Below are 23,532 nucleotides of genomic sequence, written 5' to 3'. Positions count from 1 at the left end.
GTTCACACTCTAAAGCTATCAGTGATTTAGCTCGCTCTTTTAGCCATGTAATTTTATCACCTTATGATTTCTGGTTAAGCTGACGCAGTGGTTTTCAACTTGTGGAACACTTATGCCTCTGGTCTGTACACTGCTTCTCCTGGAAAACCACCAAGAAAAACTGTATTCCTGCCAGTTGACTCAAACACTCTCTTAAAGGGCTTCAATGAAAAAAATTTACAGAGGATAGCAAAATCAGCATGAGCTAAAGCATATGATCAGTTCTGACTTTGACTTCAAATGGCCAAAAATATAATGTATGCCTTGATTAATTGCTCCACTCATTAAGTAAATTGATTGGTAAAACATGGACCTTATATCTAGCCTGAACACTGAATATTATTCTGAATTCATCTGGTCAATTACAGAACCTTTTATGACCAGATATTTTTTTCTTAAGAGCAACTTATCTAACATTTTCTTGGGCAAACATGATGGATTTTTCTTTGTTTTTGCACTGCATATAAAGTTTCCCACTCAAATATTTCTGAAACCTTTTTCTAGCATCCTTGGGAGATCAGAAAAACCCGTTGTACTGGGTAACCATACACACATAATAGTCCTTTTTAGGGGGCAATAGTTTTAGACCTTGCTCTAAAATGGTCCATAATGGTCCCTGATCAGCTGCCCTACTTTGAAATCAACTGCTTATGGATTAAGTCAGGAACTACTCCATATGCAAAGAAATCCCATGAAAACTGGTTATGACTAACTCTTGACAGCCTTGAGTGTTTGTATTTCTGCTTTCTTATGTTTCTGAGGAAATGCCATAAGGAATGTTCTCATTATATATTCCCACCACCCTCCCTCCTAAATTTACAGGTGCATGTTTCTTGTGCCAGCAATACACAACTAAATGCCCAGTACTGGCCACCATGGCATTTATTTTTTGATACTGTCTGTTTGACTTTTGTCTCTTCCTTGCCTTTTTAAACAATAAGAAGAACAGGTGGTATATACTTCAATGTCAGTGTCAAGAAACTAACAGCCTGAACCAGGTCCCATCAAAATTATTGGAAAAACTTCCACTCCTTCAGGGGGTGTTGTTCTAGACAGGGAATGGACAGGTCCTTCATGCTCAGGAGCCATCTTTATTCCCAAACAGGTGTCTTACAGCCCAACAGGTGCAAACATGTCTGCACACCACTGCACCTGACTCAATAAATCCTTGTTTTGAAAGCCAGATTCACTCCCTAGCCCATATGGGAAGTTGTCCTCCGGAACAGAGCAATCAAAGATTGTAAAACTCTTAGAAATGTCAGGTTTTTTCTAAATTAACCTTCAAATTAGTCTCTTGGCTAGACTGTATATATTGCATTTCCATCTTTCTTCTCCTATTAAAGTGAACATTCTTTATTGCTTATGTTATGAAGTATCCTGTAGTACATATATAGGGTGAGAATCACAGCTGAATTAGCATTACAAAATCAACTTTAACATTGACAGATTTCCAAGGTTGATGATTTGATTTGATTTGATTTGAGTTGGCTTTCCCTTCTGATGGACAGCACTACCATTTTCTACACTTAAGACTCTTTCTCTCAGCTGAGTGCACTTTGTATGCTGTCAAAAATATCTGTCTTTTTATACTTTTTTATGTATTCCATTTTTCCCAGTCCTGCAGCAGCACCTTGGTTTGGTGTTTATTCCATGTGGCAGAAAATACCTCTCACAGAAATGCAAAGGCAGCCTGACAGCAAGCTTCTCTTTGGGCATGTTGACATCATCCTCCTCTCTGAGCTCTAATTCAACTTTCAACACAATGCCTAAAACCGCACAGCCTCTGAGCACAAAAGATGAACACGAGAATACACTTGTGGATTCTGTTGCCCTGTAAGCAAATTGCCTTGTTAATGAGGAATCAGTCAAATAATGGGTTTGATAGTCTGCATTTAGATTAGCTAAGATAAAGTGCAAAAGTGGTTTTTTTTGGTGTAGCACAGACAGCAGCACATCCTGTTCAAAGTTCAGGGCTATGAACATCATCGACTAATTCTTCAGCATCTCTTACACGAAAAGACAACATGCAGCTATTTCATGTGTCATAACTACTCTTTGGAAAAAAAAAGAGGAAGGCAGGATTTTTTAACTTCACTGACAGTCCAAACCAGAGTGGCACTTTGCAAAGCACATACATACCTCATAAAACATATCTCCTGCTTTCAGCTCTTTGTTTATATTTACGTGGACTTTACTGGGAAGAAGAAGAGAAGAATGTCACTGCTTTCATGTAATAGATAAGGAAAAGAAACTCTCTGAGTACATGCATACGACATTCATAGAGTGGACATTGCTTTCTCTGCTCACCATGATAAGAAACCAGTGCATGCACACAGAGAACTCCTGCAGATTGGATAACGTGCTGCGAATTACTTCTCTGTGCTACCTTGTTCATACAATCATACATGTAATGGATTGCATCTAAACTCTCTTCCAATAAGGAGCAAGTGAACCAACAACCACTTCATTTCTGAATGCTCCAAACTGTTTGAGACCCTGTCTTGAGCTCTGCATTTCAGCAGCTGGAAGCTGATGGAAGAGAGGAGGGAAAAGGCATCCATATTTTCATAGTTTTCCTTTCCAAGATAAATATCTTGGATGAGAGAAGAGGGAACATAAATGAATCACACAGACAATCTGTTCTTTCAACTGGCGGGGTTGGGAGGTTAAAAGATTTTTACAAATACACATTTTAAAAAAAGGCAAGTATTAGCTTATGTGTTTGACAGAAGGCTGTAATTATGCTCTGCTCTGTACCACATAAAATACTAAAATATGGAAATGTGAGGTTATCTATCCTTCTCTTGTAGAACCAGTACATTCTCTTCCTATCGTGATGTCTCATCTGGTACATTATTCAAACTCAAGCCAAAGTACTCCACCACTTGAGATAGCGCATAAACAAAAAAAACGTGAAAAAGCTCATAATAAACACATTACAAAAAGCTTGCTTCTTGGCCTTCTAAAGCCTTGCTTGTTTTGCTTTGACAAGGCAAAGAGCCCATCAAACCTGCCTGACCAGCTTCCTCACTGGGACACAATCTAAAGGTAGACTATGTCTTCCACAAGCAGCTCTTTGTCATCCTTAACACATTTTCTGCAGTGCTGGATTCATGGCCTATGCTGTAGAGTCACAATCTGTTTTATACTGATTTTGAATTTCCCTCATTCTGACAGAAGGATGGTTTGGTGTTGGCACATATCGTGAGTCAGCTTCAGGACTGCTATAACCTGTAATAGTTGGTGACAGCCTCCAAGACACTGGTATGTCAGGCCAAAGACAACTGGTCGGTAGCAGTCCTGGCCACACTCACTCTCTCCCTGACTTCACATGCTCTACAGTTATGACATGAACAGCAGAAACTGGTTTCATAAAATCTGTGCCTGTAGGGGACTTTGCATTTCATAGAAATATCCATATAATCACCAGATCTTTATTCCACAGAGACAGAACAGGGAAAAGATCTTAGCTTAGATGTTAAGGGTAATTTGTTTTAAATAGAGTATGTAAAAGTCTAACCATTCTCCCTGTCTTTTAAAAAGTGGTTCATTTCTTCAGTGCAGTTGACCTCAGAGATTCGCCATGATGTGTACTGTAATTTGAATGAGAAATATGTTGCTTTCAAGATTGAGCCTAAGCAGAACTCTGATAAACTAATCTTTGTAAAATCCACTGTGCTGCTGTGCTTAACAGAGCCAGAAGCTAGCTATTAGTTCTTTTTTATGGTTTGTTTTGTTCTCTTTCAACAGACTTTTTAGAGTACAGCATGCTGAAAAAATAGGAATGGGGCTGCCCAACAGATACCAGCTATGTCTGTATTCTTCCTTTTGCCAGGCACACAAACCACACAATCGTTACAGCCATCAGCACAAAACACATCATGTTAAATCCCTCATTTCTTTAGCATAATATGAAGTCTCTCCTTCTCTCATATTACCATTCTGGTCTGTCAGGTATGTGAGGTTTTTCAAGGCAGCAGGTGTTTTTTGAAATAAAATACAACCTTCCCTTCAGCTCGTTATGGGAAAGAGACAGCAGCTGCAAGTATAATGCTGAGGACACATGGTCTATAAGACACCCAGAAGAAAAATACTCCTTGTTCCACTTGTTAAGGTAAACCACAGATGTTGCTTCAGTGATAAGCATGAGCATAAGGTAACCACAGTCTGCTCCATGTTGTAAATTCAGAATCTAAGATTTCAGAATATTTAGTAGGCTGCAATCAGAATCACCAGTTTCTTTATGTAAGGAAAGCTAATGCAATGTCTAAGCTCATAGCACTAACAAATACTCAGTATCACAGCTTGCATTACGCTATCAACAATATGCTAGGGACTGTCCACAGACTGGGCTGACAAATTATTAATAATCTTTTATATGGGCTCAATTATGAGTATGAAATAGTGACAAATGCATAAATTAATACACTTACAGATTTAATTATTTAAACATTTACAGATAGTGTACATTAAAAAGGGTTTAGCAATTTAGAATGTTAAATGCAATCCCTTTCCCTGCTTAGTACTGGTAGCAAGGCTATTTTTGTATGACTCAGATCTAAAATGTTGAGAAGCCAGCTGCAAAATAATGATGCTTAATGAATGTAAAAACCAAGCTAGAATCAATCCAGGGAGCAATTCTCTGGTTAGGCTAGGTTCATAATTCTTCCTCCAACCCCCCGACATCCCATTTATTAATTTTCCCCTAGTTTCTCTGAAGAACAAAGTACATATATTGTAGCTTACAGTATAATTGTCTAGGCTTTTTCAAATAAAAAGGGAGTACAGCATTTCCTTAGAAACACAAAGATCCTCCAGAATTGCTTGGTCTCCTTACTCCCTCCTGTTTTCTAGGCCTAACTAGGTCAGAAACTGTGTCCTACAAACCAGAACATGTAACACCACAGAAAAAAACAAAGATCATGGAATAATCCAGTCATCTTTCTCTGTAAGTAGACTGGTTGCTTTGGTTGTCCTGAAGAATATTTATGTTGGCCTTGCAACATGAATCTCAGTAGCTTGTAGGACTGCATGTTTTTCTGGCTGCAGTGTTTGTTACATAGAGCAGCAATCAACTGGGAACCGTACACACAGAGGAAGGCCTGATGGCATGGAACTACTAGAAAAGTCAAATGCTTCACACTCCTTCAGATCCAGCCCACAGTGACCCCAGCTTTTTGTGTGGGGGATATGGTTTTGGTTTTTTCCCCCTAATGTATATTGGAAAGCTGTTGGCAAGATGAGTCCATACTTTGTCAATTCTATCACCACCCATTTTAGGGAAGACCGGCTTAAAAAAATAAAATGACACAAATAAGTTCTGATCACAAGGTTAAGATCATAAGGTTAGAAAGTATTGTCATCATGAAAATGTACTTCCTTGCTATAACATATGTTTTTCAAAAAGGAGCATTTAAATGGCTGAATCATTTTTTAGTTTGCTACATTGTTACAAATGAAAGAGACGTGAGTAATAAAAACAACCAATCAGAAAAAAAATCTCTATATTAATTGGAATGATGACACACTAGAAAACAACTACAGGAAGTTATCACTGCTTGGGCCCACCTGTTGTTTGCTACTAATTTGTTGGCACATGTTCTTAACTGTGTTCCTGTCCTGCAAAGAGCTCAGCAGCCAACAAAACTATTCAAATTACTTGTGAATGAGAATATTTATAGTTTGCATTCTATGGTGCTCAAATTTGGTGCTTAGAAGGCAGGCAATCTCTTCTTATGAATCCATACAACCTTGTGCCCTTCCCAAACCAACTGTACGCAGTGTGTTATGCCAGGCTATCACTACTACAAGATTCTCCTCTACTCAGAAATCAAGGCTGATCACACAGATTCCAAGAATTGTACACTGGTATCATCATGGGAAAATCTGAGTAAATACTTACATGTGTCTTCACATCACCTTCAAGAATTTTGCTGTACCTGAGAAACTCAGCAACACTTCCATTCAGCAGCCTATCAAAGGCTTCAACATACGGTGCTATGCCTGTAGAAGAAGAACATTCCATTATAATGGGTTCATAAAGTACATAATGCATAGGACATTCCTGTGTAGCAGATGGAGGAGACGTATCATAGAAACTAAGGAGATTGCTGTAACTTCATTTCTGATTTATGAATCAGTGAAAAGGATCTATAATTATTTTTGTCCTAGATAGAAAGAAAAGAAAAAAATCCTGCTCTTGGTAGAACTTGAATAGGAACTTGAAGAGAATTTCCTGTGTATAATGTAATGGGAAGCCTCTTTTGTCTTAAAATAACGTGCTAAAATGAATATCTCTCAGCCCTTCAAAGGAGTGACCTGAGAAGTCCAACTTTCTTAACAAAATTCCCCTGTTGTACCTTAACCAAATATTATCCCCTAAAAAGAACCTGCACTGTACTTAACAACTACTTTTATACTACCCACCCATTCCTGAAGATCTCTGTGTTGTTTGGTGGCTTTTAATAGTAACCAATTCCATTTTCAGTAAGAGACTCTTTGGAATGGGTTGACAGTAGATTTATTCAGCGAGATGTGGCTTTGTAATCTCCTCATTTTGTTGTCTCACCTTGTGAAACTGTCACTGGATAAAGAAAGCTCAAACAAGTGTTCCAGATGATGTATCCTATTGACTATATATATGATATACATTACAAAAGAGGAAATAAGCTGCTATTTTCTATATGGTACACAGAGAAGTTTCCTGATAAAGTGTACAATCAGAAAATGCAGGTGGGGCTCCGTTTCTTAAGGACCTGGCTTCTACATGGGTCTATGTGGTACCTGTTATGATAGGAAAAATAATCTTTCCTTGGATGCTTTCCAGCCCTCCCTTTACTCCATCATGTCTCGTCTATGCCTCAGAACCTTTGCCAGATCCAGCATGAATGACACATGTGAATCTATGACATATGTAGGATCTGAGAGAACAAGGTTAAAATTCTTTCCTGCCTCTCTCCCTCATTAATGAAGCCTGAGGATTGCTCTGAAAAGGTACCAGGCTTTCCCCAGAGAACTTGCTTTAACCTTTTGGCACTATATGACAATTGTGTCCAAATTCATAATCGTGAAAGCCCTCTTTGTTCCACAAGAGTCATCTGGCTCCATGACAGAAAAAGACAGGCTCTGGCAACTAGAGTTTGCAGTGGCCTATGTGGAAAAGAAAATTTAGTTAGTCAGCTAGGTGGGATTTCAAGGCTCCTTTTGTTCTCATGATACCATTCACCTATAATTCTGAGGAATTTCTGGGCTTTCTTCCATATTAAGTGTTTGTGTGTAAACCCCTCAAATGACCTAATGCACAAAAGGTCTTAGCTGTGGAGATGCTTTCCAAAGCCCATTTATGTTCTTTGTCAAAGTCTGTGTGTGTCTCCAAAAGAATCATTGTAACATTTTCCTTTAGAGCAGAGTTTTACATAACAGTTCACCAAATTGTCTTATGCAGAACTAGAAAGCAACTATGCTATTTTTTACTATTCAATGCAGCTCACTCCCAGGAGCATTTACTAGAATTTGCTGTGAGCGTGCAGAGCAACTGCACGATTTATTTGCAATCCTGCCATTGTAATGCCATTTAGGAAAATGGTAAAGGTACAGATCTCCCACACTCTTTGTCATTTTGTTGTTTCTGAAAATGTATTAATTGAAAAGCCAAGGTTGTTTTTTTTTTTTAATAATTATGGAATGGTCTTTTAGGGAGCAGGGGCCATGGTTGAAGAAAGCAATACACCTCCATTTTCACTGGAGATTTAAAAAAGGTCACACTGGCTCGAGCGTCAGTTTTAAAGGAGAAAAAGAAAGAAGAGATCGGTAAGACTGTTTCCTCTGCAGTGGCTGTGGCAGGTACGTGAACCTCTGCAGAGGTACAGTGACACAGGCACACAGTTTGGGGCACTGTAGGCATAACAGTCACACAAACTGAAGACCTTCCCAACTGCACCAGCAAAAGTGAATTCCTGAGTCCTTGTGTGAGACAGCTCTGCCTGGAGACGTCGTGCAGCCTGGCAAGCACCCCATGGTGCTGCTCATCTCAGCTTCTTACCGCAGTCTCCCAGTGGGTGTGTTTCATAATCACACTTCAACAAGACTTCTCAGTTGGTTTCTTCTAGGGATCTGTTGGGGCGTTAAAGCTCTGCTTCCCCGGAGGGTGAATCTTTTCACCTGACTGAGCTCTTAGATAAGGTCAAGAATAAAAAGAAGTTTTCATGGAAGTACCTGGCATGCTGCATTATCTCCTGCTCTGAAAGCAGCCCTGGTTCTGCAGTACCGTGCTCTGGATAAACAAGAGATTCATCTAAATGGACTCATTACAAGACTGAATTCTGTATCGTTGAGAATTGCACAGTTCCTAGTAGTGATTGATTTATTTGTCAGTTTGTACATGAATCGTACTTCTCCATGACTTTGCTATGGTTTACTAGCTGTCAAGGTTTTATCTGGACTGCAAGCACCTTTTTACTGAAGCTTCTGTGACCGGTTAACTCATCTGCCATGGAAGCCTGCTGGCAGATGCTCCCCTCCTGCCACAGAAACACACTGTTCTCAGTCAGCTGCTCCACAGCAGCTGCCAGTGTGCAGACCCAAGGCACACGGGAGTGCAGGGAAGGTCCCTTGCATGCGTTGTTGGTTCAGGGCTGGCAGAGCAGACAATACAGCAGCTCACACACTTCACTTGCTGCTGTGTCAGTAAAACAAGCTGCCTGCAACTTTCTGTGTGTCCTGCAGCTTCTGTACAGCAGCTGAGTCCATGCTGGGATGTGCTCTTCTCCGGAAAATGCAAGAAAGGGCAAGGAATACAGCAAAGAACATGAAACTAATAAAGAGATGTATGTTGGGGATCTGGATGAAAAAACAAGTTTTGGAGAAAGGAAAGGGCACTTCTGTTCAATCAGATTTAGAACTACCACATATATAAATTATTTACCTTGTAACTTTCAGGTGCTACAAAAATTAAGGCATGAAAAGATATGATTCGATGATATGATGCGAATAAATGAAGAATAGACTTTTTTTGGTATATTCTCCACTGTAGCGCTTCAGAGAGACACTTGAGCAAAGAGAGCTCAAGAGATAACAATGTAAGGCCATGGATATATAACAGTCCTTAGTGAGCAAATGCTTCCAAACAAACTCATATTTGATTAAGGGTGTTAAATAATTAAATTAAGTGGGTCTGCACTGTGAAATTCAGAGAGAGCTGGCAAATCAACAGTGTTTATATTGGTGACTTCTATAAGAATAATTATGCTGTACATTTAGGGGATGTCTCACTTCTTCTGCTAATTGGGCTCAAGCAGACACTTTCACCTGCTGAGTTATTTACAACAATATAAGTGATAAAATGGAAAGAGTGATAAAGCTTGAGACATGGACAGTATATTTAAGAAACATATACTTATATTTAAGTAAAATCTTGAATTTTCTAGGCCATATTAGTTTAGAATTGTATGTGCTACTAAGTTTGTCACGTGACATTTCTAAATAAATTTTAAAAAAAGATTTTGTTTTGATACAGAATTTGTAAGGGGTGGGATCGCATTCCTTCGTAGAAGATAAACATATACATTGCTTGTAATTTTTTAATAACAGAGAGATGGTACTTCAAAATAACATACTTACTTCCATTGACTCCATTGATGCCACCACATTCCATTTCACCAGATCTGTGTGAATCTGAAAATAACGATTCAAGTCGAGTCACTGCTTTCTCCAATCTCTCCATCAAGCCATGCGTCTCTGCCATTCTGAAAAAATCATTATGGACAGAAACAGTGTTAGACCCCTCTCAGTAAAGTCCTTGCTTCATGCTACAGTTCTGTTCACCCTGTGGCTTTGTCTTTTATGGTTAAAACTCTCATTTTTTAAGCATTGTCTTTCTGACACATAAGCAGTTGCAGCGAAGCGGCTGACATAGGTTAACTTGCTTCTTTGTCAGCAGGGAATCAGATCAGTACTCAGCTCTGGCTTTTCCTTCTAAGTAGCAGATTCCAACCACTGCTAGCGTAGCTTTTGATAGTCTGCATGTGAACAATTTACGACAAAATGTGTGAGTGTGCTCCCAATCAGATACTGAGATGACTGGAATAGTGATAGAAGTAATTGGTAAAATCTTATGCCTATGATGATTTGAATCAGCATTTACAGAGGCTAAAATACAGACCCAATTAATACTCTCTGATTTCTGAAAAGGTTCATTCTGAAATTTGCCTTGGTCTTTCATGCTTTGTAGTAGGACTCAGCCACCTGACTGAAGCCTACACAAAAATCAAAGAAGGTCTTCTGTTTATTCTTCTGATATGATTTACCATCACTTTTTTTCTTACAGAAGTACCTGACATGAACCAGTGTCTACCAAGCTTTTACAATCAAATACTAATTAACATTTTAATAGCAAAAAACATCCAGAGGCCGGCTTGTCCAGTACTGCTACAGTGGTTTTGATTTAAGATTAAATAGAAATTAGGTTACATTTTTAACAACTCACACATTGCCTTCTTTCCTCACAATGTGATTATCTGCTCTCTTACACATGAGGCAGTGTAGGCATTGACATTTTTGAATACTGGCCAACCTCTCAGGGAAAAAAAGTGCTATATACAATTCAGAATGAGGAAGAGTTATATAAGCAAAGGCAGAGCTATGTTTAAATCCCCTATCATTTAATAGAGCGAGTTTAATGTATATGTTCCTCACTTAAGGTTGTGAGTGTTTGATTCTGGTAAGTGACGTTTGGCAAGGGGCGTGTGTGATGATGATGGCTCTTGACCAACATGATCCCTGTGGCCAGTTCCAGCCCAGCCCCCACACTAGGCTGCCCAGCACTGGGGTGTGCAAAAACGGGAGCAACAGGGGGAATGCACACCCTCAGCTGGGGCAAGCATGGAGTCGGAGGCTCTCTGGGGCCGCCACCCTGTGGTGTTCTGCCACAAGACACTGATTCCTGTATGGCTTGTAGACTAGAATGGTTAGGCAGACATGGAACAAATGTGTAAATGCATTAGTTCCCAAAGAACAGCCTACTATTGAAGCCTAATAGTAGATTCCAATAAACTGTGCAACACTATGCAACAGCTAGCAACCAAACCAAACATTGCTGCTTCAGTGTCCCCACAGCCAGTGGAGAATGTCTAAATGTTATAATTAAAAAGTAAAGTAGCATGGAAAGAAATGCTTTAATTTACAAACTAGTACTACTAATTCTTATTAATATAATAATATTTTTCTTCTAAAAATTTAAGTGTGAGAGGAAATTAGCTACTAGGACTGTGGAAACACATGCAGAGAGCTCCTGTGCTCTGAGTCATGCGGCCTGTCAAACAAGGTGGGACCTTCAGACTTTACCCTATAAATGTAATGAGGTTTGTGTTTGACCTAAAAGTGAAACATAAGATTTTACAGTAAGAAACCCTTGGGAGAATCATTCTTGTGAGAAAGTTTTGTCTGGAATTTATGGGTTTTTCCTACTCACATGAAATAAAAAAGCAAACCCCCAAAACAGGATGACATTAGACAGCATGCATATGAACAGTGGAAAAATTCAGAGGTGCTCTCTTGTCTTATCACAGGATGGGTCAGGTTGGAAGAGACCTCAGAGAGGTCAACTGGCCCAACCTCCCTGCTCAAGCAGTGTCATCCCAGAACACATGGCACAGGATTGCATCTAGGTGGTTCCTGAATATCACCAGTGAAAGAGACTCCACGCCCTCTTTGGGCAACCAGTTCAGTGCTCAGCCACCTGCACAGTAAAGAAGTTCTTCCTCATTTTCTGGTGGAACTTCCTTTGCATCAGGCATCAGGTTCTGCCCATTGTCTCTTGTCCTATTGCTTGGTACCACCAAGAAGAGCCTGGGTCTGTCCTCTTGGCACCCTCCCTTCAGATATTGACAGACATTGATGAGGTGCCCTCTCAGTTGCCTCTTCTTGAGGCTGAACAGGCCCAGCTCCCTCAGCCTTTCCTCAAAAGAGAGAGGCTCCAGTCCCTTCATCAGCTTTGTGTCCCTCCACTGAACCTGCTCCAGGAGCTCCATGTCTCCCTTGTACTGAGGAACCCAGAGATGGACACAGCACTCCAGGGGCAGCCTCACCAGGACTAAGCAGAGGGATGGGATCACCTCCCTTGACCTGCTGGCAATGTACTTTCTGAAAATACACACTACTCGGTTTGGAAAATCAATTCACTTAAAAAAAACCCCACACCTTAAATTTTTTGTAAGGTTACAAATATCTTGGCAAGAATGAGATGAATGTATCAGGGGAGCTTCTAAAATATTCAGACTTTCAGAATATTAAACCTTTTCTTAAAACAAAACACTATTAATCTTAAAAAATATTATGAATACATTCTTTTCATATTTTACGCTACTTCATAGAAGCCTAAAATGGTGTCTATTTTAAAAGTTCTGTTTTCAACCAGACTGCTGAAGTCTAGTGTAACATAGCATACTAACAGTCAACTAATTTCATCAGTATTCTAAAACATATTTTCAGTAGAGTTCCTATTTGTCTTTATTTGAAGATACAGTCTAGTAGGCTGGGGTTTTTTTCATTTGCCTTAAAATTTTCCTTGATGATGTCATAAAATGCCACAAAAATTATGCACAAAATTCTATGGAAGACCTGTTACTTTTTAGCCTCTTCAGTCTGATTTTGTCTGTGAAAGAATCCAATTGTTTGATTACAAACTAAGTAATTTGAGTGCACATACCTGGAGGTCTGAGGAATCTCACAATGAGCAGACTGGTAATGTTCTACCCAATAACTTCCCTTCTGTAAGACACTAAGAATACATATTACAGTGTCAGAAGCTCAGGGGAATAACCCAGCTCAATAATCTGAAGGATCCTTTTATGCAACACTCTCCTGCTGCAACAGTCTTTTGCTCACTATATTCTTCACAGCTCTATTCTATTCCCATTAGTTGGAGATCTACAGTGTTGTTCTTATAAAAGCAGGCATCACCACCAATCACAGAATAATATATTGTTACAGTCTTTAAACAAAAGTAGAAACTATTTTTACCCTAAAATTAGGGATACCAGGTTTCCATTCTTTTTATATAGAACATTACACGTAATAATCATCATGTTTACACTATGTCTACCTTTTTATCTGTACATTTATATATCCATAAGTGCATGCTATTTTCATCTATAGATACATATATATTCGTACATGTACATCATGCACATAAGAATACACACAGTTATGCCTGTCATGTATGAATGAAGTGCAAGAACACTTCTGTGACTACTGTATGTCACACTAAAAGAGCAAATCAGTTGTACATATACTGACCTTACACTTACACCTCGCTTTACCATTAAATGACACTGTGTTATTTACCTTACAAACAACACAGAAATTAATGTTACTGTTCTGAACATTCCCCGAATAGCATGAAAACTCTCTTCATCCATTCTCAATCTAAACATTGGCATCTTTGCCTCTATATTGGGATTTACATATTTGGCTCATATCATGACAAACTTCAGCATTTTCTTGGCCTATATTCAGCTGTTTATCTGATTACTTTTTCCACACTGCACTCTGCATGGCCAAACAGATGCCACAAAGCCACAGTTCAAAAGGAGCCAGAACACAAATGGTACAGCTTGACTCTGTGAAGATATTATCTGCCATAATATAGCATCAGAGCTTATATTATAAATAAATAATGACTGGTCTACTTACAGTGTCCAATTAAATCTCTGCACGTTAATGAAAAGTAAAGAGGATGTAAATATGTCTATAGTGTACTTCCACTCCCATAAAGCATGTTTTTACATCGACAGACTCTCTATCTCACCTGTTAGGATTTTAATTAAAGCTTTGATCTTGAAATGATTATCAGGGTTAATCATGTATCTTTTCCTTAAGTTGATGCTGACCACCTATAAGGAGTTAAAAATAACGATGCTTCAACTCCCATGTAATCCTGTATCCAGTTGCTCTCTTGGTGGTGAAGTACACTGTCCTTCATTGAAAAAAGGGTCACCTATGAGTCAGGAAAGGTGTTAACACACATCTATCAACAAATAATTTAAACACTGACAGTGGTAACTGTCTCTTGTGCAAAAAATCAACACAGAGGATCCACAGCTCTGCCCTGTTTACTGTTAGTGGTATCTTTTTTGGGAGTGCTAAAGGCATGTGGTAATACTACCATCTGTCATTTCTTCCACAAAAGACGTAAAGTCAAAACCAGGTAGAACAAGGCATGCTGAAGCCAAAAAAGCAGATTTATTTTTACAGACAGGCCTTGGGACATCACTGCTTTTCTCCCCAGCTGTCTCAAAGCATCACTTATCTATTATCAAGGCAAAAAACTTGGCTGTAGACTAAAATGTCCTGATATACTGATCCCAAACAGCAAACTGTAAGCCAAAACACACCTGTGCTATTCTGGTTACTATTGTATGTGACTTATGACAGAGGACAATATTGCTCCATCCTCAAGAAGAAACAAGCTTTAATGAATGCACAGGGAAAAGCAGTACAGTAGCATAAGGGGGGAAATAAACATATGATGACCTATCAGGCATGTAAAAATGGGGGTTTTGAACACAGGAATGGTGCCACTTTGTAAAGTACAAAATGATTCTCACAAATATCAGCAAGAGATGGAGTACACAGTTCCACAGTTTACTTCCTAGCACTCTATTAATTTGAAAGGAAAAGAAATGACCTGTTAATTTATTTGCTTTCCTCCCCTGCCCCCACTCAGTACCAGTTCTTCCAAATTCATCTAGCATCTGAAAATTGATGCCAGGTCTCACTCATGCTCATCATCTGAGATGCTACATGTCAGATTTGGATTTCCCCTCTATGCCAAAAAAAGGCAGATGCCTAAACCAGAATACAGGCAGTAATGTAGTATTTAAATTGCATTTACCATTGCTGCACTGCTTGAAAAATCACCCTGCCACTAGAAGTACAGCACCTTGCACATGTGCTTTCTATCTCAGTCTTTTAATAAATTGCTATCAAGATATGAAATAAAATACACAAACCCTCAGATTGCCAGTTGGTACTATCAGAGAGCCAGTCATGAACATTTTATAGATCCAAAGCACTGTGTCCTCTTGAAAGTTCCTCTGTACAATATATGTCAACGTACATCAAGGGAGAAGAAATGCATACACATTCCTGAACATCGCTTCAAATTACAGAAGCATCTTACAGCACTTAATTTCTGAAAAAAACACAGCCTGGGTCTGAAACGGCTGGTTTTCCTGTATCACCATTCCAACACCTACAAATCCAAGCTGTGTTGAGCAAGCAGTCTCTTTGCCACCTTTGGCATGAGACCCAAATTCCTACTGCATCCCATTCTGGTTCAGACAGTAAAAACCCACTGGCTTGCGGCCTTGGGAGTTGCTCATTCCCAGACAGAGCTTGGAAGCAGCTCAGTACTGGCTGAGCGCTAAGGAGGAGCACCTGAAGCTCTTTGGGTTACTATCATAAAAGATTCTGGGTGGGGAACGCAAAACAGTGGTGAGAAGAAAGTATGTGTTGGTAGACCAATAGGAACATTACCTTGTATGGTTTGTGTTTGTTTTCCATTAGCTGTAGGGGAGGAATGTAAACAGAGGCTTCTCAAACTGATTTCAATTTGGATAAAACCAGAAGACCTCTCAGTAAGGCCCTGTGTGAGAAGAATGATTTGAGTTTCAAATCAGAGCCTTTTTCATTGTTTTTCCCCTAAATCTACTACGAGATCATTTGGGAGTAATTTATTCTTAGATATAGAGAATTATTTTACTTTTAAACCTAGTTAAAAGAGATAGTTTTGTATATCAAACAGTATTAGAATTTTGACTCCTTTTTTTTTTTTGTAAAGATGGAGAGTTATACCTGAAATAGCAAAAAGACAAAAATGTCTGTACAACTTCTGCTTTTTGTGGATGGATGTGCCATTTGGACTAATAAGTTGATCTGAAGTCTTGGCTGACTCTAGTATACTCATCATAAAATAGTTCTGTCTGTAGCTCAGTGTGTGTGTTAAACTAATATGCTATGAATGAGTCCCTTATGGCTGTGCATAAGAGTATGCTACCTCAATTATTGTGTGTGTGGACTTCTCTCCTTGGCATAACCTCTGTGTTTTTAAAGGGCTACTTTTTATAAGCAAAGAAAAAAATTGTGCAGAAGAGGTAAAAGCAGGTTCATGTTGAACCTCTTCCATTTCAACCCAAGTGTTTTCCTTTGTCTGGCCCTATGTTGTTGGTACCACAAAGCATACTTTTCTGTTTGCATCCTGGCTCCTCCTCTGCTTCTCTCCCTCTCTTTGTGATCAGGCTGCTGCCTACAAAAACACACAGAAAAAGAACAGAGGCCTTTTTTCATCCCACTGTTCAAAAAAACCTGTAAAATTTGCTTCGTAAAACAATCTCTATTTTGACAAATATGCCTAAGACTGTTGATGCATTTTAGATTTCTTGCCACATCTCAGTTTAATCCCATAATTATAGGTGAGCAATTCCACACATCAAGCTGTATGTCTACAAGTCAATGTAATAATAACATGGACTGCAATTAGGTCTCTGATAATTTAATATGAATTCTTTAAAACACGTCATGTGTTCATGTATGTGCTTAGTATCTCCTGGATATCAGTTCACTTTCTAATTATCTGGAAGTTCTGTGAAGAGCTTCTATCCCTTGCTGATTAATTTTGACTGTCATGAATTTTGTGATCACAAAGAGCAAGTTCATTATTTAATGATATACTGAAGCAGTCAAGAGTTGACAGTCTGTGTAAGCATGATTGACTTAAAATAACCAAGGCAACCCAGTTTCTAAGTACATTCTCCTATTCCTTTTATGCTCCCTTTTCATGTCACCACTGCTCATAATCTTTTGTCTTGGTTTTATTTTCTTCTCCCTCTCCAATGAAGTGTACGAGTTTTAGTATCTCTCCAATCAACAAAAATGCAGTGTTCTTAGCCACCTCATTTACTATAAATTAGTGTGGGGCTCTTCATGTAATCAAGCATCCTAAAGGCCTTACAAGCTATTTAATTACCTGTCACAAGTCCAATTACTGTATGCAAGCAGACTGCCTTGCTGAACCGAGAAAATACTGCATGCAGGCATTGATTTTATTAAAGTGCTTCAGTTCAGTTCATAATAACTGAACAGTAAAATCCTTCATGCTTTGGTTCCAAACAAATTGAATCGGAACTCTCTGAAAGGGTAAGTTCCACACAGTACAAATCCTTATGAAATGTTTCAATACTTCTGGGATGTGAAAGGAAAAAAGCAAAGGAGGAAGTTAAAACTCAGGGAAAAGTATTGCAAGCTCTTAAAACAGAAACTGTGAAATTACTTCTGAAGAAAAGATGAGACTAGAGTTATTCAGTACCAAGGTTAGTAACAGTTTTATTTGCTGTGCTGGTGGCCTTTCACGAGGCTTCCACACCCTACTTCTCATGCACATCCATATTATGCTGAAGCCTGAATGGTTGGGCTTGATTTCGGCCAAGTTAGCAAGCGTTCCTGTTCTTACCAGAACATCCTGCTGCAATCTGTGTCTGACGGTCTCAGGCTCATTGTGGCTGCTCTACTCAGCCTGCAGCCAGTGGCTCTTCCTCTAGCACAGCAGCAGCCAGGAAGGCTTAAGCAAACTTTCTGCCATATGAGTACTCCCTCTGCTCTGTAGTTGGATTGGGATCTTTACTGGTCACGAAAACTCAAGATCTTCATGCATCTCCCATTCTAAAATTCATCCCACTGACTCTGCCATACTGCTAGCATTGCAATGGGTTGTGCCTTTGCTTCTGATTCAGGATGAAATGGGCCACCTGCTACTAAAAAAGACCTATTTCCTGATATAACCTGGTTACTACTTAAGAGGTCCTAAGCTTTAATGATAATTCACGCAATTTGCTCACATAGAAGATCTCAGACATTTAATTATTTATCCCTCCTCTGTTTCAGTGTGAGGTCTTGAGAAACCCAGGGAAATCAAACTGGACCTACCCCAGAAGCATGTAAAAATTAGCCTTTTTGAGGATGGCTGTTGCTTTACAGGACCCAGAGCTGTTAAGTGAATCAGTCTGCTGTTTCTAAACAATGACGGATTACACACAGGAATGTATATGATTCTTTGCATTCCTTCCAAAAAGCAATTAATTAAATATTAAACTAATACAAAACATAGCTTAATGCTTAGGATCTGAGCATGTCTTCCTGTAAAAACGTGCCACTATTTAATTATATAATTGAGCATTTATATTTTTTTGTTTTGTTTTTTTTTATATAGGCTACAAAAGCATTAAGGCCTTAATTCCCAGCATACTATTACTGGTATTTTGAATTCTACAGACAATCTCTTTGGCTTGCTGTTCTCTGAAAAACTGTGGGTCAGACAAAGCATGGGTCAGACAAAGCAATTTCCATTAGCATATACTCAGGAAAGTAGTCTCAATGGGACCTTTTAAATAAGGAAAAAGTCCCTGAAATTGACAGTCAGAATACCTTAAGGACACAGCTGGAATTAAGACAGCAGTAGGCAGTATGTGTATAGACTATAGTGGTGTCTATGCCATAAAGCCTTGCAAAATGGTGACAGAGGTCACAAACACTTAAGAAGCCCCAAACTCCCGACTCTTGATGAAGCAACTGAATCAGCATCATCATTGCTATAGATGCAGCTGTGCTCATGCAAGCTTTTGTCACTTCAGTGTACAATGCTTAGTAAAGGTGTTGCTATTCTGGTATAGTTCTTAGCAGTGACACTCTGAAGACAAACCAAGTCTAATTTAGAGTTCGAAATATTTTGTATTATGTAAGCAACTGGAGTGGACTCTGCACCACATGAAAATTACAGGTTCCCAATTGTCCCCCTACTGCAAAAGACGCACCTAAATTTTTAGAAAAAGGAATTTAAATTATTTATATATATCAGGAGTGCTTCATCAAGCAAAATCTTTTAACCAGTTCATAACAAAGCGGCTGTCTGAGTAACTGTGAAAATGTATGCCTTATTTATTGTAAGTGTTTCTTTGGTTTTGTCCCAATAAGCACAATAAGCAAAGAATGTTCTCTTTCATGTAGTCAGGTGTTTCAGTAGGCAGCAACTGCAGCTACTGAGTTTGCTGCTGTTGCATGTGATGTTAGAACTCGTTAAGAACCACTAAGAATATTCTTTAACATATTTGGCAGTTCATCATTTCTCTCCCTAGAGTTCAAACCAACTGAAACCTTATTGCTACTGACAGGCCACAGATTAAAGCATAAATTATCTGACTTTGTCCAGGTGATGTTGAAAGTCAACATCCAGGTTGAGAGATGAATGCAACTCGTCTGGTTTCCAGCCCTCCTCACTCACTCTGTTTTTCCAGCACCTGCTAATTCAGATTACCATGAATTTTAGACCTGGGTAAATTTCAATTCCGTCTATTTTTTTTTTCTTTAACTTAGGGTGCCCAATGTATTTTGCATGGTTAATAAAAATTACACAGTGGGATCAGAAATTCTCATGATGAGAGGGGATTTAATACATGTAATCTTAGTACCCTTTCTCCTTATGGTATACCAAGAAGCACTTTTCTCCACTAAAGTGAGAGCCACAGCTGACAAAGAATAATGAAGACATGTCAGAAGTTGGTTCTACTGTAATAGTAAATAATGCACATCCTCCTCATTTTTATTTAATTGAGAAAACATATTTTATTCATTAAGTTTGGAGTTGTGCCTGTCCACCTTCCACATGTGAGCAGCATTCAAGGGGGAAGACACAAAGGAATCATGGGAGTATTCAGAAGACTTGCATTTTTGTTAAACCCAAAACCAAAAAGACCATTTTGTTGTATGTGACTGGCTTTGTTACAGAAGGTAGATTGCTTTTGTTCTCGCGCAAATTTGCTCAAAATAGAGCCGGTGTTATGAAATCCTGGTGCTGAAAATACATAAAACCAGAACAAAAAGTTCATTATCATTTTTATAAGAAGTAATTAAAAGGAAATGCTAGGATCAAATTTGCATAAGAATTAAGAGTATCTGGCTCACAGTAATGTCTTAAAAGGCCAGCTTTGAAAGTACTGTACTGAGTTCCAACTCATTTCATCTACCACTTTACTACTCTAAATAATTTTTAAAGTCACTTTTCTCAATATGTACGATGAGTTTTCTGATTACAATTTCACAAAGCAATGAAACACAGTAGTCCATAAACCACTGCCACTTTTGCCTGGCTTAGAAACAAATTGATAAAATCTGCAGGTTTATCCCACTCAGACCCCCTGCTAAACAGATCACGTCTAACTATTTCCTAACGGACTGGTCTCTGTGTAGGGCCTTTTTTCTGACATCTTCTATCACTCAGAAACAAACACATTTAGGTAAGGTATATAAAGAAAGCTCTCTTCCCCAGTTGTTAAGACTGCTCCTACACATTATGAAATCTGAAGTCTACTTGATAAAAATCCTCATTGTCGATGCTGTAATGCTAAGATAAAAATCTACAGCAATCCCCAAAGCAAAGGACAGACTGCACATTTTCAGGTGAGGTCATGACAAGTTCTCCTCGGCTTTGTGCTGGCTGCGTCTCTGGGGGAGTGTTCCTGATGTCAAGTTACTTCAAAATGCAGGACCTCGGCTTCACGGTTCTTCATTTCTGCTTTCCTCTTGCCCCTTCTGAAAGCTACCTTGTATTTGAAGTATCCTTTATATATTTTTATGTAAAGGTATGTATTATGCCTTAAGGTCGCACACCCTAAGATGCTATTTAACCCTTTCCTCTGGGCTAAACCTGCAGGCTCTTCTGCCACCTCCACCACACGTACACCTCCGGCTCCAAGGGCGGGGGGATCCAAGGACTCGGCTCCCCACTACCCACCGGCACTACAACCGCCTGCCTCAGAATTAGATCATCTTACGCTGATTAAGAGAGTTCCAAGACCGGCACCGCTTGACAGCCAGTCTGCACAAACAAGCCGAGGGCATTTTTAATAATCCCTCGGCTGCCGGAACCCGGGGCGGGGGCTGGGGCACAGCCGAAAGCACCCCCGGAGTCGCACCCGGCGCTGACGGGGGGCTCGGCGGAGATCTGGCTTCGGCCCCAAAGAGGATCCTTCGTCTGCCGTGGTATTTCGCTCGGGTCTCCCCTCTCCCAGCCCAGATTACTCCCTTCCCACTTAGCACTGTGGAGAAGGGAGGGAAGGAGAGAGGGGGAGGCTTTCGTGCGCAGCCCGGCGCAGGTGACAGGAGGGAAGTCGAGGGGCAGCGCGGGTCCCTGACCGAAATAGCTCCGGAGACCTGCCCGCCCAAGGAATAACTCTGCCGCCGTGCCGCCCCCGGCCGAGCCCGGAGTCGTCCCCTCATCACTTTCCCCCATCCCCAAGATGTCCGCTGTGGCTGCTCCTGCCGCCGCCGCCGCCGGCGGGAGCGCACCCACGGCCCCGGCCGCGCCTGCCCGGGGCCGGGGGGGTCGGGCCGCTCCTGGCATCCCGCCCCTCCCGCCGCCTCCTGCTCTTGAGTTACCTGTTTTGATGACCCGCGTAGCCTTTTTTTTCCCCCTTCCTCTCTGCAATGAAAATCCGCGGCCGGTCACTCGCTCCCCTCCTCCCTCGCCTCGCCGCTGCTCTCCTTCCTCCTCCTCCTCTTCCTCCTCCTTCTCCTCCTCCTCCTCAGCGGGAGCCGGTGTCAGTCAGTCACATCAGCTGCCCGGGCAGGCAGGGAGAGCAATGCCCAGCAGCTTCCGGGAGTGCCAAATAAAGACAAGTCCAGAAAGGGAGAGAGACGGTGGCAGAGATGGAGAAAGAAAGCAAAAAGTGGGTGGAGTGTGAAAATGGAGAGAGAGGGAGAGGGAGAGGTGTCTCACGGCAGCGGCTGGGAATCTGTGGGGAAATGGCAGTGGTGGAGCATCACAAAGGAGCAGGAGAGAGTGCAGGCAACCCAGGGTGAGGGCACCCATGGCCGCTGATATGGTGACCCCGCTTTTGCCCATCAGGCACAGCTTGGGAGAGTTGGAAGTGAGCACCCCGTGCCACACTGGCCTGGTCCACAGTGGGGAAGAAGAACAGGGCCCGTGTGGAAACCATCAGACCCCTCACCTCACATGGCAGGGAGCCTCGAGGGCAGCCTCATGTACACCCAGATACTTCATCGCCTACTCTGTGCTGGACTAAACTGTGCCAGCCTGACCACAGCTGTAGCTGGGCCCACGGTGGGGCTGCTGCCTTCATTCAGTGGCCATGAAATTAGGACTTCTCCCAGTGGGCAGACCCTCGTGCCTAGGCCTCATTTGTCAGGCTCTCTGGGCTTCACACCAGTCCGTACCCCATGCCAAATGGAATCATGAGTGTTCTGCAATTGTGTGGTGCTTGTCACCATAAGGTCCCAAGGGCCATCCACCTGAAGTCTGCTTCTCGTGCTTGTTTTAAATGAGCTGGCTTTCTGTACAGAAGTGTTGAGAGATGACCATGAATTCACAGCCTCTAGAGAAACAGTTGGCTCTTGAATGGAAAAAAGAAGGCATTAGATGGTGATAGTAAAAAAGACCACATATATTTTTCAAGTCAACCATGTAGTCATGCAAAAACTGGTAGCACATTTTTCTGTCAAATATATAGCTTATTTTAGAAGACTTTATGTTTCATTTCTGATGGTCTGACAACACTGCTATAAAACATAGAACATAAGGATTTGTTTTAATTGTGCAGCAGCTAAATGTGGGCTGAGGAAAATCATATTTTAACAAGAATGCCATGGTTAATAGCAGCTCACAGACCTCACATGCCTAAAGTCGGCATTAAGCAAAAGCAAGCAGACTGCAAGGATCTGTCTGGGATCCAAGCTCAGTAGTGCAGACAATGTAATTGGCATTGGAAATTGCAAAAAAATCACTGGCGCAGTTTCCTGTACAAAGTGAAACGAACTAGTTCTCCTTGGCATGTATAAGCAGCCAGCTGAAATCAACAGAACAGCACATGTTTTAAACCCGAGGGTCTTGCCAAACCTTCCAAAAGGGTAAAGGTAGTATGGAATTGAAGACCTGATTGAAAAAATGCACAGAACACAGAAACTGCTTAAGGGAAGAGAGAAACAAGCCCTGAAGATCTCCTTCTGGAAGGAAAACCCAGAATGATTAAGAAACAGTGAAACTACTATACTTAGAGTAAAGCTCCAGGTCTGTATTTCTTACAACTCAGAGAAAAAAAAAAATCTGAACACTTGTGCAGTATCATCATGATAAGTTGAAAGTTTAGGATGATAAATGCAATAGAATTTCTGTAGAATGTCAATTTAATTTGAGAAAATGTAGTTAAGAGATGAAAAGTTTTATAAGCTCTTATTGTAAGAGCTCAGTTGAGCACTTCACATCATCCTTTTACATAATAGGCATGCAGAAAAGGAGAACCTAGGAGGCATTTCCATGGAAAGTTTTATGAGGCTACCAAACCACCAGATGCCCTACATGTCTAAAACACATCTATAATGCATCTCTGCTCCTGTCTTCTATTGCTTTCTTCACAAAACAGTCAAGTTATT

The 23,532-nt window shown here is 40.5% G+C and overlaps 1 protein-coding gene across 2 annotated transcripts in view; it reads right to left on the bottom strand.

Moving 5' to 3' along the window:
* The window catches only part of CAP2 (cyclase associated actin cytoskeleton regulatory protein 2), a 68,326-nt gene extending 46,645 nt beyond the window's left edge, over nucleotides 1-21,681 (bottom strand). The window contains exons 1-4 of one of the 2 annotated variants that reach the window (XM_082278007.1): nucleotides 21,523-21,603; nucleotides 12,743-12,814; nucleotides 9,658-9,782; nucleotides 5,942-6,042 (exon numbers count right to left, since the gene is read on the bottom strand). In XM_082278007.1, the coding sequence (XP_082134133.1) occupies nucleotides 5,942-6,042; nucleotides 9,658-9,781 (225 nt within the window). In that variant the 5' untranslated portion in view covers nucleotide 9,782; nucleotides 12,743-12,814; nucleotides 21,523-21,603. Of the gene's footprint in view, nucleotides 1-5,941; nucleotides 6,043-9,657; nucleotides 9,783-12,742; nucleotides 12,815-21,522 lie in introns of both variants that reach the window. The other variant, XM_082278006.1, reaches the window with a different exon arrangement.
* Nucleotides 21,682-23,532: the final 1,851 nt, after the last annotated feature.

Source organism: Coloeus monedula, assembly GCF_965178545.1.
Source record: "Coloeus monedula genome assembly, chromosome: 1".
NCBI lineage: Eukaryota > Metazoa > Chordata > Aves > Passeriformes > Corvidae > Coloeus > Coloeus monedula.
The sequence above is the reverse complement of the archived record's forward strand: the minus strand, read 5'-3'. Positions and strand labels throughout refer to the sequence as shown.